Source organism: Mya arenaria, chromosome 6 (genome assembly GCF_026914265.1).
Source record: "Mya arenaria isolate MELC-2E11 chromosome 6, ASM2691426v1".
NCBI lineage: Eukaryota > Metazoa > Mollusca > Bivalvia > Myida > Myidae > Mya > Mya arenaria.
Genome location: NC_069127.1, coordinates 75,462,317 through 75,476,426, shown reverse-complemented (window position 1 = coordinate 75,476,426; position 14,110 = coordinate 75,462,317). Strand labels below are relative to the sequence as shown.

At 36.5% G+C, this 14,110-nt stretch overlaps 1 protein-coding gene across 4 annotated transcripts in view; it reads right to left on the bottom strand.

The window, feature by feature from the left end:
• LOC128236416 (dynein axonemal heavy chain 5-like) overlaps positions 1 to 14,110 on the bottom strand; it is a 63,757-nt gene that overhangs the window by 15,137 nt on the left and 34,510 nt on the right. For all 4 annotated transcript variants that reach the window (XM_052951263.1, XM_052951265.1, XM_052951264.1 and 1 more), the window contains 22 exons: positions 13,944 to 14,099; positions 13,552 to 13,795; positions 13,198 to 13,310; positions 12,525 to 12,689; positions 10,922 to 11,179; positions 10,563 to 10,796; positions 10,123 to 10,365; positions 9,641 to 9,793; positions 9,198 to 9,338; positions 8,576 to 8,669; positions 6,749 to 6,897; positions 6,277 to 6,431; positions 5,505 to 5,658; positions 4,972 to 5,136; positions 4,591 to 4,779; positions 3,901 to 4,057; positions 3,438 to 3,643; positions 2,956 to 3,058; positions 2,290 to 2,477; positions 1,508 to 1,675; positions 998 to 1,135; positions 228 to 353 (listed from right to left, as the gene is read on the bottom strand). In XM_052951263.1, the coding sequence (XP_052807223.1) occupies positions 228 to 353; positions 998 to 1,135; positions 1,508 to 1,675; positions 2,290 to 2,477; positions 2,956 to 3,058; positions 3,438 to 3,643; positions 3,901 to 4,057; positions 4,591 to 4,779; positions 4,972 to 5,136; positions 5,505 to 5,658; positions 6,277 to 6,431; positions 6,749 to 6,897; positions 8,576 to 8,669; positions 9,198 to 9,338; positions 9,641 to 9,793; positions 10,123 to 10,365; positions 10,563 to 10,796; positions 10,922 to 11,179; positions 12,525 to 12,689; positions 13,198 to 13,310; positions 13,552 to 13,795; positions 13,944 to 14,099 (3,699 nt within the window). The remainder of the gene's footprint in view (positions 1 to 227; positions 354 to 997; positions 1,136 to 1,507; positions 1,676 to 2,289; positions 2,478 to 2,955; positions 3,059 to 3,437; positions 3,644 to 3,900; positions 4,058 to 4,590; positions 4,780 to 4,971; positions 5,137 to 5,504; positions 5,659 to 6,276; positions 6,432 to 6,748; positions 6,898 to 8,575; positions 8,670 to 9,197; positions 9,339 to 9,640; positions 9,794 to 10,122; positions 10,366 to 10,562; positions 10,797 to 10,921; positions 11,180 to 12,524; positions 12,690 to 13,197; positions 13,311 to 13,551; positions 13,796 to 13,943; positions 14,100 to 14,110) is intronic.

Sequence of the window (14,110 nt, the reverse complement as noted above, 5' to 3'; positions counted from 1 at the left end):
CTTAGAGTTTGTACTCTAAGGAAGCTGAAGTCAAAACACTACTGGTCTAAATTCTGACAGGATTTGAAAAACTGTCCCTTATCCTTTTAAATATTAACGAAATTATAAATATGAGGAGCATTTTACATAATTCTATAAACATTAAAAACCCAAACAATGAAAATTGAACAAAGATATTTGAATTCAAACTGTTACAGGTATGTGAGGTAAATTCCCCTTGTGTATACCTGTATCTGAGACTCGAAACCCTTACTGGCGGCGGTCCATCTGACCCTCTCCCCTCCAAGACCCTGAATGAGGGCCGTTGCATTCGTCATCTTCCTCCTACAAGCTTCAGCATCATCCACCAGAGCCTAAAGAGGAATGTATTTATGTGAGAGAGGAATGGGGTGTATTTATGTGAGAGAAGAATGGGTTGTATTTATGTGAGAGAGGAATGGGGTGTATTTATGTGAGAGAAGAATGGGGTGTATTTATGTGAGAGAAGAATGGGGTGTATTTAATACATTTACCAGAGTGCTGTGGAGCAAAAGCCAACTGTTGTCTGTTGACAATTAAAGCCTGAATAATGGGTTACAAAGGTGCATTTTCTCTGTCAACATGTGTACCAAGTTTCAATTAAATGTCTTGGAATGTTAGAGTTATGGCCATACGTTACAGTTTTTGAACAACAAGGCTGATGACAAAAAGACAACGGCAAAATCAAAACCTTTTTTCTACAAGAAAAACTAATCCAACAATTAAACATAATTAAGAGCACTTCCAGAAGATATCAATGCTTGCTCTTTCTTTTTGGGCCTACACCAAGTATTAACTTGACAATTTTGATAGTAAAAATACTAGACCTTGCAACATTCACTTGTTATGTTATTAGAAACTATGCATTACAATATCCAAGTTTTTGACAAAACCTTGATCAATATTTCTTTAAAAAAAACAAATTGGAACTGTATAAATACACTTCACAAATACATATACAATGAAAGAACATACGCACCTGTTTCTCTGCCATTGCAGCGTCATACATAGCCATGACCTTGGCGAGCTCTGCATTCTTCTCATCCAGCTGGGCCTGGGCATCGTTAAGATCCTGCATGGCTACAGCAAGCCTAGCCTCCTGAACTGCCAGGTTAGCCTGAAAAATACAAGGGACAGTTAGCCATTGACAGTTTACACTTTGTCATGGAGAACTTAGGTTTTCAAACATAGGCTGCCTGATTAAAAACAAAACTTGCCTCTTAAACCACAGTACCTTGATGAGAGACACACTGGATTCCCTGCAGATATGTGACTTATTTCATTATAATGGTTAAGTTTCTTATTACAGAATTTTTGCCAGACAAGCACAACCGCCTGATCAGGAACAAAATGAACAGTCTCTTGTCAATACAATACATGTACAAAGTATATGTTGAACCACAACTAAGTTTAGTTTCGAGACATTTTGTAAAAAATGTATAGGAACCTAACGTTTTTAACACTTTAAAATCCCTGGATTTCTACTGACCTTGAGGGGCAGGACTTCCTTGTTGATACTGTAGAAGAAGCTCATGGCCCGTGTCCATGCAGCAAGACCGGCAACATCACCACACACCTTGCGGGCACCTTCCAGATTGTAGTCTTCCATTCCTAGGTATGGGGCTAGCAACTCCACAGTCTCTCCATTAATGGTATCCTGTGTGGGTCATTGATATTCATTATAAGGTACTTCCTAATGTTTTAAGTCATTGATATTCATTGTAAGGTACTTCCTACTGTTATAAGTCATTGTTATTCATTTTACGGTACTTCCTACTCTTGTATTAGTCAATGATATTCATTTTAAGGTACTTCCTACAGTTATAAGTCATTGATATTCAATTTAAGGTACTTCCTACTGTTATTAGTCAATGATATTCGTTTTAAGGTACTTCCTACAGTTATAAGTCATTGATATTCAATTTAAGGTACTTCCTACTGTTATTAGTCAATGATATTCATTTTAAGGTACTTCCTACTGTTTTAAGTCATTGATATTCATTTTAAGGTACTTCCTACTGTTTTAAGTTTATGGATCTCAATCCGGATTCATGATTAATCTTAAATTCAAACTCTGGAATAATAATTGCAATCTTCCAATAGTGACCAACAATCATTATAACTGTTTTTTTAATACATTTGAAAAGAGTTTAAATATTGCAATTTTCAATGATTAACAGTAGTATCAATTTGGTTTGTTTTTAGCAAATAGGATATGCAAAAAACGTAAGAAAAAAATAGAGTTTTTTAATTTAAGACTTCTGTGCTGACCTTGGGGAAGTTAAGGAGGCCCTGGAGGAAGTTTCCAGCAGACATGAGCCTTAGAGCTTCACTCCACGAGGGTTTCACACAGGGCCTCTCTGGGTCCATCTGGACTACATCAACACGCTTTTGGAAGAGCAGCAACACACAGTCCATGATTCTCATGATCAGATGTGGTGGCTTGGCCAGCTTACGCACTGTAACAAAGAGACACAAAATATAGTTAGGAATTATACACAGGACAATGAACATTATGCCAGTTAATGCACTGCTAAGACAAGACACAAAATACAGTTTGAAGTTTCATGGATGAAAGCAGAAGAGTTCCATCTGCATCTGTTTCTAATACTACTTATTCGATTTTAAAGGCCATGACAAAGTAAAACAAAATTTGTTAAAACTTAACACAACAGCAAGAAAGCAAGTAAGCAAAATTAAAAAGAGACAACCTTAAAATTGACGTTAATTAGTTTTAGTGGGTTCTGTGAAGATCCATCTACAAAGATGCCCAAAATTCACTTACCAACATCATTTATGACGTTTCAAAATTATTCTTTTGAAAATGCAAGAATTTAATTACACAAGAAAATGTTCAATATCGGAAAACCACGAATTTTGTGCCAAAGAACATAGATGATTCCACAGTAAATGATTAGAATCTCCTGACGATCTTACCAGTGGAAATGTGAGCTGGCTTAATGGTCTGTAGAGCCGCCTCAGCCTCTTCCAAGGCCGGTCTAGCAGCTTCCAGCTTGGCCTCAGCCACAACCTTGTCAGCCTGTAGAGAAATACATACATGTGAAAACTTGAACAGTAAGTTAGGTCATTTCTCTATATCTCACTGATGCAACGCTGTTTACATCCTCCTGAGGTATTAACAATGCTGCTACAGCTATGAGTTTGTTAAGTATGAACATATGGAATAAACATGATTCCACCTTTTTAAAAAACTACATTATGTTGATGCCACATTACAGTACAGCTTACAGTAATTATCTTTGTTACCTTGCACAATAGAAACACAAGAGGTTAACTTTACTTGTTTTCATCATTTTTAAAAAAAATAACAATGTGTATATTTCAGTTGTTTGAGACCTAGCTTATGGACCAACCGTCGATCATTAGTCTACATCACTACCCAAAAAAGATCCACTCACATTGATGGTGTCTACAATGTTCTGGGCCTTGTCCTTGACCACCTGGACCTGAGCCTTGACCTTCTCCGCAGCGGAGGCACTGACTGTCACTTCGGCCAACACACCATCAGCCTTCTTGGAGGCAACTGCCAGCTCCTTTTCCTTCACAGCTAGTTCCTTCGACAGCTCATTGACTGATTCTGAGGCTTCCACTAGCTTCTTTAGACCTGTGTGATGTGGAGAAAATATTTACATATATACAAGACTTAAAAATTAACTTTCATATAAATTAATCATGGACGACTGATAGTTGCAGTATTACAGTGGTGATGTATGAAAATTATTCACACTATGTAGAGTTTTTCAAATTAAAATGGATGTTATGACATGAATGCTAAAATCATTATGTTTGCCCCTGACCAAAATGTTGATACTTCCATTATTTTCAAGCCCGATTTAATGTTTATAATGTGCTGGTACTAGCCTGTGTTCATTCTTTCAGCCAGAATGCCAATCTCTCCCCTCTTTTGGCCATAGATCTCCTTGTAGCCAGCAATGAAGGACAGGTATGACTTTGGTGTCACATATGTCTGACGACGGAACCGCTGGAAGTACTCAATACACTGCTCAGCCACCAGGTCCTAGGGAGGTCAAGGTTAGATTTAATTTATGAACTTATATGTTGCATTGGAAGTAGCATAAGCTCTTAAAATTAATGTTCTGCTTCAAATTTTATTAGAGATTATATAAGATTATTAGTCTGGTAAAGAACAAACTTCTTTATGGCATTTTCCCCGTCAGTGCAAGAAGTGTATAAAGTTCTGTGTAGCCATGGCAACCAATTGGAATATACAAAAATCAATACATACCATGATTATTTAAATCAATTTTATCATTTGAGGGGCCTATTCCAATAAAGCTATAAGTCTTAAGAAATTATCTTAGAGTGATGTTTTGAGCATCTTTATATTGATTTATAAAAACTAACTTATAGCTATTATCAAAGTTGAATAAATAAAATTCACTTGTAACCAACTGAGACGTTCCTAAAAACTTTTAGATGTACGATTTTTCGACAAAGATCCTTTGAGATAGGACCCTTGATTTAGCGTCCAATTAAGTATGTAACAATACTCATGTATGGCTTTTTTTAATGTTTATTTATTTTGCCTACCTGGAAGACACCCATGGTATTGACAACGGCACTCTTCACGGCAGGAGTGGCCACAATGTCGTAGCTGGAGAGGAAGTGGTTGGACACTGCGATGAGGGCATCCTTGGGCCAGCGCTGGAACCAGTTCATTGTACAGCCAGATATCAGCCCCGGGAACTTCAGGGAGCGGGAACGGAACTTCTCACCAACCTGTATAATTCATATATATATAACATGCATTAGTTTCATGTCTTGAAATAAATTGCTGAAACATATGCAGTGAAAAGTTATTACTGCTTTTATTCTTCATGTTACTTCAAACTGTTTCACTCTCACTTTTAAATGTGAATGTATTTTTGAACATCGACATGCATATAATTGTGAACCATCTGCATCACTTACAGGTGAGAAACAGAGACACAGATGTAGGTTTTGCCTGCAGCGACTCAGGTAGTATTCATACAGGTTCTCATTTGATGGTGGTCGCCGTGGAAAGTCCTTCTTCATGGTGGCTATCAGCTCATTGAGAATCTCATCCATCTCATCACGGGCAAACAGACCAGACACCTTCAAAGGGACAAACAAGGTTATATTTTTATACCATTTGATAATTTATATAAAATATCAGTTTGTAAATCAGTTTTCCATATGATAGTATGGTTACTATTTTTCAGAGAAATGAATCGTATTGTCTCCCTCTTTCTAGAAAAAGAATGACAGACAGTTACTTAAATACTTTGTCTTTTTGAATGAAAACAATAGTATTTACGTAGATACATTATGACAAAGTTATGAATGCAGAATGTCAATAATTTGTAAATAAGACAGCGCTTCTTCATGCTCTTCAGCAAAAGAGTCTGGGGTTAGCAGCTTATCTACCTGGCCCAACATAATTAAATTCAGTCAGAAAGCAAAAAATGCCGATAAGTACGCACCTCTCCAGATGAGAGAATGTTGTTCATGTATTCAAGGAAGGCTTCATCCTTGATCTCCTGGTCTGTGAAAAGGAATGTGATACCATGTCCCTCCTGGCCAGCTGTGCGGTACAGGTACTTCAAGTCATCCATCAGGTTGCTCACGTTGTACGATCTATAGGAACAAGAATATGTTAATAATACAATGAAAAATACAGGGACAAGCCCAGTTATCGAAAATTCAAAAATAATCCCTGTTTATGGGCACAAGGCAAGGGGCCAGCATTAATTGTTCATTAGAAAGTAGTTTTATGTCCTCTTGCCTGGACATGCAGTACAGATATATTGGTTATTTACAAGTCCACCCATATTGTTTGATCTAAGGAGAAAAATCAGTGTTATGTATTATTCTTCAAGTGAAGAGTTATCAAAATTTCTGACTTAAAGTGTCATACATCAAATCACGATTTATGACCAGGGGCCGTATTCAATAAGCATCTTAGTAACAATTTTCAACTTAGTGAAAAATTGCCTTTTTTCTAATTTGAATTTTAAGAAAACGAACAATGTTTGTACACCAAAAGTATGAAAATAAGCAAGAAAATGGTCTAAACAATATATGCATATGAATAAATCGGATGAAAAGTAGTGGGTATTTAAAATAATCAATGTCAAATATTACGAAATTCTCACTAAGTTGAAAATATTCACTAAGATGCTTATTGAATACGGCTCCAGGTCTGACCTTTCCGTGAGAAGTTTCTATGATTTAATTGTTGTAATATTTAACTACCTTGAGAGTGTGATCTGGAAGGTCTTGTATGTGGCAATGTAGGATGCCAGGCGAGTCAAACTCTGTTTGCCGGACCCGCCCACACCCACCAGCAGTGCATGGCCTCGAGGTGTGCGAATCACGCGGGATATCTTCACCAGGTTTGTCATGGCATCCTGGCAAAAAATTATTTTATGAAGTCACAAGTCAACAGCCAAACCAGGTTATTTTATGTATTCATGTTTTTGTGGCAAAATGGTATGTTCATTGATAACACTGTCAGATTTTTGAAAACACCAAGACATGTTTGCCAGAATGTATGACATCAAAACAATATTCATACATGTTAAACCAAAAATAATGTTCTCATGTCCAGAGCAAAACTTCATCGGTTCATATCAATGCACTCTTTGGTTCACCATATTGGCATTTCGCTTTTTGATTTTGCACAGGATCAGTAAATGCCAATGTGACAAAACAGCATTTATCATACCTTGAAGAATACAAGATCCATCTTCCCGCCTCTAACTGTCTCGTTGTACTGCTCCATGTAACCGTTCAGCTTTTCTGCTAGCTCATTCAGGGATGGAATCGGCTCGTAAATCTTCGGAGCATCGAGATCAGCATCATCAGGCTCATCACCTGTTGGCATGACAACAACTGGTTTTTAAACAAGCCCATGAATGGAAATTTAAAACAATTCAGGATTGTGTTTTAGAATACATGAAAAGATCATGAGTGTGGAAGAGTGGTAAGGATGAATCTGAAAATTTTATGAAAATATGTCTTGTCAAAATCAGATCGACGTTCAACGAATTTTGTAACACTGAGGAATGCATTTCCATACTTACCCATCTGCAAGAACTATTGTACTATTTGACATGATTGAACTCATTGTGTAAATTATTGTGTCATGAACATCTCATTATAGACCAAGTACATTTCTAGAAGCAAATCATGCAAATTGTGTGTGAAAAAAATGACCATATCATAAACATGCAATACTGTGAAAGTTAACATGTTCTCAATGTAGAACTAATGACACATCCTTCACAATTTCACATCCTTACATTTAAACATTCAATCAATGTAACATGCTTTCAAGGTGGGATTTGTTTGGATGACAATGTACAACATGCTCTGTGATTACAGACTCAAACGGTCACAGTGCATCACAATACAAGACCTGACCTTTACCTGGCTGTCTGGCTGGAGCATCGGGCAATGCTGTAGTTAACATTTTTAAGACTTAACTAATACATGTATGGGTAAAATATATCAGCATTACAATAATATATTTATAGGTAAATTTTATCAGCATATGAAATACTTCTAATATACAAGTTCTGCCTATTTGCTCTGAATCTATTTTTTTTTATAACATACATTTATCAAAGCATGTATGTGCTATAAGCGCAACTAAAAAGCCCTCTTATCATAAGATGCAATTTTATACGACAAAGCAGATCTGATTTTTATGTAACATTCACATTTGTTCTAGTGAAAACCCAAAACCCACCCTACTCTAAAACCTATGAAATAAAGCTTGATTTGCAGAAATATTTACAAAGAAATAACAGTTTAGCTTTAGATGCTATATATGAAATAATAATAAGTTGATAGCCCAGATCACTATTTTCTATCCCATCTACTTGGATATCATACTGAGCTACAGGACTGTATCAACTACTTTGTGTATAGACCATACCTCAATGGTAATACGCTTTTAAAACCTTAAAAGCAATGACATTGGAACATCAATATGTTGTTCATTTTAGATGATGAGAACAGAAATAATTGTGACATGAGGAAATCTTGGATCGAAAACAGTTACACTCGATAATCTACAGCTGTTAAGAACGTCAGTACATACATATTAAACATGAATTCATTTAAATTGAAAGCCAAGCAGTGTGAAGAGTTGAGACATTCACTAGAAGAGTAAATGAAAACAATGGTTAACTGAATAAAGTATATGAAGAATGGTTCAACAAGGGAAAACTCTCTACCACTGACAATGGAGATGTAAGTAATACAAAACAGGAATTTCCAACTTCAAGCTGAAGGAAGGCAGTTTCTAAGCCACCTTCTCTTTCAAACAATATTCCTTCATTAAGGTCAGACCTTTTTTCCATCTCCAGTAAGCATGTTGTTCTTTCATCATGTCAAAGGGGCTTCCAATGGCGCAATGAAGCAAAGAAAATATTTCCCTCGGGGAAACACAAACCAAAATTTTAAACCAATCAAAAACATGAAGTCTTGCAAGCCAATTGCAGAGTGATCATGCCACAAAGCCAGTCCCGTTGTTGCCTCTGTGTACCTGTAGGTTCTGGAGCATCTCTGAAGAAGTCCACAAAGTACGGCTCTGGTGCCATGTCAGTTGCCGCGGCAACACCACACTCCTCCTCCGCAACCTGAGATGTAAATAAAGAATAGTCCATATAAACACATTGCATACTAAATAGTAGAATGATGCATGCTTTGGGATTAAACAACTTCTTATATTTTGCATGAAACTCAACAACTTGTCAGTTCAATTTTTACAAAGCATGGTAGTATATAATGATCATTGTCTATAAAGTTTGATGTGTAAAAATATTCATACAATTTAACCTTTACATTACTCTTTTCATAATGTTAAACAGTCTATAACTATTCTTATATATATCAGCCAGCAAGGTCTGAGCATGGCAGATCTTTATTGATAGTTGCACAAAATAGTATAGTATAGTATTTCTATATAAAAACTATATAACCTCAAATTTGTAATGTTGTCTAAGTCACTTGACTATATGACTTCAAAGTCATCATAACATTTGTATTTCTGGAGTATGATGTATTCTTGCTCCATTTATTTTAAATAAAGTAATGACTTTCTTACTCTGACATGGGTTTTCTTGCAAACAATTTACAACTCGTAAAATTGGGATTATATGACGTACCTGTTTGATGTTTTTCTCAAACCAGTCTTTGTCTGTCATCTCTGTGAATCTGTCACAGATCACACGGAAACACTCGTGTTTCCATAGCGACATGAGAAGGCCAATGCTGGTCACAATCTCGCTGGTACAGTTAAGCATGCCCTGTGAAAGAGATGTTCTTTTGAAAAATTATGAGTAACTTATTTCTATAATAGTTTCAATAAACATCATTGACATTTCAAGACTGGTGATAAATATCCAACATTGACATTATGACAAAGCCAAGTGGAAGAGTAATGGCTGTGTTTAATCTTTTCATGATTGTTGGATATTAAGAAAACTTAATCTGTAACAACAACAGGGTGATATTTTTATTTGAATAACAGACAAGCTGAAAATCAGTTTTTCTGAATTACAAACTAGTACCCTATCATTACAAACTATTATTCCCCTACGAGTCATACCTGCCAGACTCTGGAGAGATCTCTCAAGTTGAAAACATAGTGGAACTTGGCCGGCGTGGGCAACATCTTTATCTTTGTCTTCTGCCAGATTTTCCTTGTCGCCAACACCAGGTTTCCAATCATCTCTGTCACCTCCTCTGGGAAGCCACGTTTCTATGGAAACACAACTTTTTTTTATTGATATTGATTGGATAACATTTATATTGTTTATTCTCAGATATCTTTTGTCAGTTTTTCAATCATTTAGGTAACCTTGGAAACATTGTTTCTATTATTAACAATATGCTTTTACAGTAATTTCAATTTACTGGCTGTAATCTCACTATACAGTAAATCATTCTGCAACTGTGACTCTTGTTACTCTTAATTTTAGTACATAATAATTTTACTTAGTATAAATATATTCTAAAATAAATCTAAATGAATCATTGGAGGAGAATTAAATGATTATTGAAAAAAAATTAACATGTAAACAAGCCTACCGTGATGAAGTAGCCCTGGCCAATGGTCAAGAAGATCTTGTCAATGGAGCTGTTAGACGGGAGGGTGCAGTTGAAGATATTATAGTGTCGCTTGAGTCTCTGAGGGATGTCATTACGGCCTCCCCCGGGATGGATCATGGCTGCCATCATCTGAATGTCCACAATGTTGGTGAACTCACCAGGTTTCTCAAGGTTGAAGAAACCCTTCCACTCAATCATCTGACGTGTTATCTCGTTCGTGATCTGAAATAGAATTTTTAAAGAAAACTGCAATCCTGGTTTGTTTTGATGATGAAATTGAAGAAATGATTAAACCGAACTGAAAATAGAAATATCTGTTTTAATATCTAGAGAACACATAGTTGATTAAAGCATTGAGAAGAAGTTGTGAATCTAATATCATTAATGAATTCAAAGATCAAATGGTTCCATTATCTTACCTGATCTCCCCAGTTGTTGATGATAGGCATGTTAATGTCATCAACGAACACTGTCATCTTCTTGCCAGCTGGGGGACCGTAAGTGGTGCCCATACGTTTGTCCACGAGCCCCTCAATAGTGCGCTGGAACATGAACGGCGTGGTCGCACTCGAGAAGTTGAAGCTCTTGAACATGTGAAGCTCAGGGTCATACTTCCCACAAAAGCCCTGGATCATCACTGTCTTTGCTGTGCCCTGGAGGAGAAGTGCAAATGAGGGTCATAAGCTGCCATAGAATTGTATAATCATTATTTCAAAATTTGGCTACTATATAATACTTATTCAATCTTTATAGTACTTTTCAGAAATTCCAGCCGTACCTGTTCACCAATGAGCAGGACAGATTTGCCCTGCTTGGAGATTGTGTCGATGAGGAAGTCTGTCCTCACGTTATCAACGTTCGGTACAAGGATGCTTGTATACTCGGGGATTTCTGAGTCGGGGTACAAGTACTGTGGTACACGGTCTGACCAGTGTTCCCACTGCCCAGTCTCACCGACTACGTACTCAAATATCGTGTCCTCGCCTTCAAATGTGGGCATGGGCACCGAGCTGTTTTGTTTGATCAAGTCTTCAACCTGGAGGTGAACAGAGAGAGAATTGTTGTTTGCTATTTAATAAGATAAATATCATGTTTTTATGGTGCAAAGCCGAGTAAAATAAGCAACTACCAATCAACTATCTATACCACTCTCACTTATGCAAATTTTTTGTCTCATTCAAAGAAAGGTTACAGAAGCAATAATCTACAAATATGTTCTCATTCTAACGGTGGAGGTAAAACTATATTTTGGTACAAGTTCTAAATCAGCAATAGATTGGATGGGTGTAAAGAGACAGAAATCCGCGGCACTCCACATTGATACAGATATTATGCATATTATATTAATGGACAACGAAACATGGAACTTTATCATATAAATTATTTGAAGTTTAGATGTAATCAAAACATTTCTGTAAAATTTGAAAAACATCGTCGCATGATTCACACCTGGGTCCTTGGCATGGTGGCCAGATATTTTCTGAGGGTTTTAGAAATCACATCATATATAAATCAACAATTATAATGCAGAGAAATCTGTCACTTTTTAAACAAATATTGTCAACATTTGAATGTTGATGGTTATGTTTTAAGTGAATTGAACAATCGGTTGAAGTACACTATTTTTTTCCAAGAAGTCATGCACAATTAAAAACCAAACAGGAGAGGAAGCTGGGATGAAACGTGGTAAAGAATAAACACTTAGAATAAAATGTAAATGTTAGTGAGCATGCATAACAGTTATAATATTTGTGAGGGAAATATGTTTTATGAACATTTTGTACAATAATTTCTGTGAAAATAATCACTATACATCCCCATATCAGTGGAATACATTACTCAGTCTACTAAAATAATGTGCAACAATAAAATGTGAACTAAACAACATTCAAAGTGATATGGGGGGATGTAATACCATTTCAAACTTACCAATGAAGAAAACTTATAAACAAATGAACATATTAATGAAGATAAAAGTTCAATATGTAAATTATGTTACGAAAGGAATTCTTGGTTTACCACGTGAATGCATTCAATCAAGCTGAGAAAAATTACTTTAAATTTTATTATAGCAGCAGTAAATTTCTCTTTAGACAATGAAGAGATTTTCATTGGAAAATGCAGATACTCAAGTTTTCATTATCCTCTTTTCTTAAAAATTGTTGTATAAAAATGGCTAGAAATACTGCTTGCAAAATGACAAAGGCCAGTTATAGTTTTATAAAGAACCCTCTATCTAATTCTTGTTAGAATAGACTACCTATCTGGGTTATCATAAACCATATTTAATTTTACAAATGCTCAAACCAGAGCAAAGACTCAATCTACTGTTCATGCACTGACAGACTGTGGTTTTCGATACACTCAAAGGGCACACATACCTTTTTCCTGTCAGCCTGTTCAAGTAGGGCACCAAGTGACCACATGAGAGAAAACACGATGAGTTTCTCGAGATGGTCCTTGGGGATTTCCTTGTTATCGTCACGTTTTGGAATCAGTCCCTCCAGGAGGTCAATGGCCTGACGAATGTAGTTGCACTGCAACACCTGGAGAATAGTGATATAAACTTCACATTATTTTTAAGTTTGCATGACAATAAATTTACTTTAATTTGCATTTAGTTCTTCATACAGATATTATTACACAAAACAAGTCCTATCACAGTCATGACAAACACCCCGAGAGGCTGCCTGGACACAGGATTATTTAAATGCCAAGTTCTGGAATAAGGGAGTGAAATGTGAAAGAAATGGCAGGAGCACAACAGCCGATGGGGACCAACGTTCAATATGTGTAATTGTAATACTTTTGGAAATACATAGTCACGAGATTATTCAGACAATTTTAACTACATCAAGGGACATAACTGTTGTTAGCCCTAGTAAATTGTAACAGAAATGGCAAAGAATAATAACACAACATTTATTTGGGATGGGAAAGGACTCGAAGGAACGCATCAAACGCCACTGATATATTAAGTCACAAGATATGTCTCTCTGGGGGTTTAATGAGGTGCGAGGTTAACAAAATATGAAAGACGTTCAGAGTACATACATCCATCTTTGGTTCCATGAACTGTACGATGTTGGTGTAGAGGACAGGGAACAGCTGCTCAAACACATCGAAGATTATAGTCTGCTGGCTTGCAGACCTTGTCAACAGCCAACCTGCACAAAATTCAAGATGTAAATTTACACAGGTATGGAATAAAACATCATATCATATTTATAATATTAAATCATATAATGGACACAAAAGGATGGAAAAATCCTAGTGATCAATACTTCTATGACATTGAAGATCATAGGAGTGGCCATAAAAGGAAACATTTTTAGGCCAAATCAATGAATATGCCAACTAGCTTAACAAACAATGCACATGTTAACGTACACCTTTCTTTAACATTACCTTTCAAAATAGGATCCCAGTCGAGAATGGAGCTGCTCATGAACACCATACCGTTGCGGGACACGGTGGCAGGGGAGGCGTTATCAATGTTGTGTACCTCAAAGATGATCTTACAGTTTGGCGCCATAGGGATACGATCACCGTTAGCGAGGGTGAGGGTCTTGTTGTCATCCAGTACAGAGTTGAGGTTCTCAATCCAGATAGCGTCCACTGGACCGTCAAGTACAAGCCACACGTGTTCACCCTGCAACGAACACACTGGTTAGAAAAATGACTGTACTGAAACAAATGGGAACAATTTACAAAATTGTTGTGCATTTTTATCTCAAATTTATTTTTAAGTCTAAATTTTTAAAATACTTAATAGTAAGTATATTAAAGTGTTAGGTTGCCTTTTTAGTTTTATGAGTCCTCCTCCAAAGAGTGGAGAAGATTCCGTCCGTCCAGTCATTAGTTGCCACATCTAGACGCCCGAACATCTGTGGGGCTGAGATGGCCTTTGGGTTCATACGCATTTCCTTGTGAGGTTCGCCAACGTCTGTCATTGACTGAAAATGGG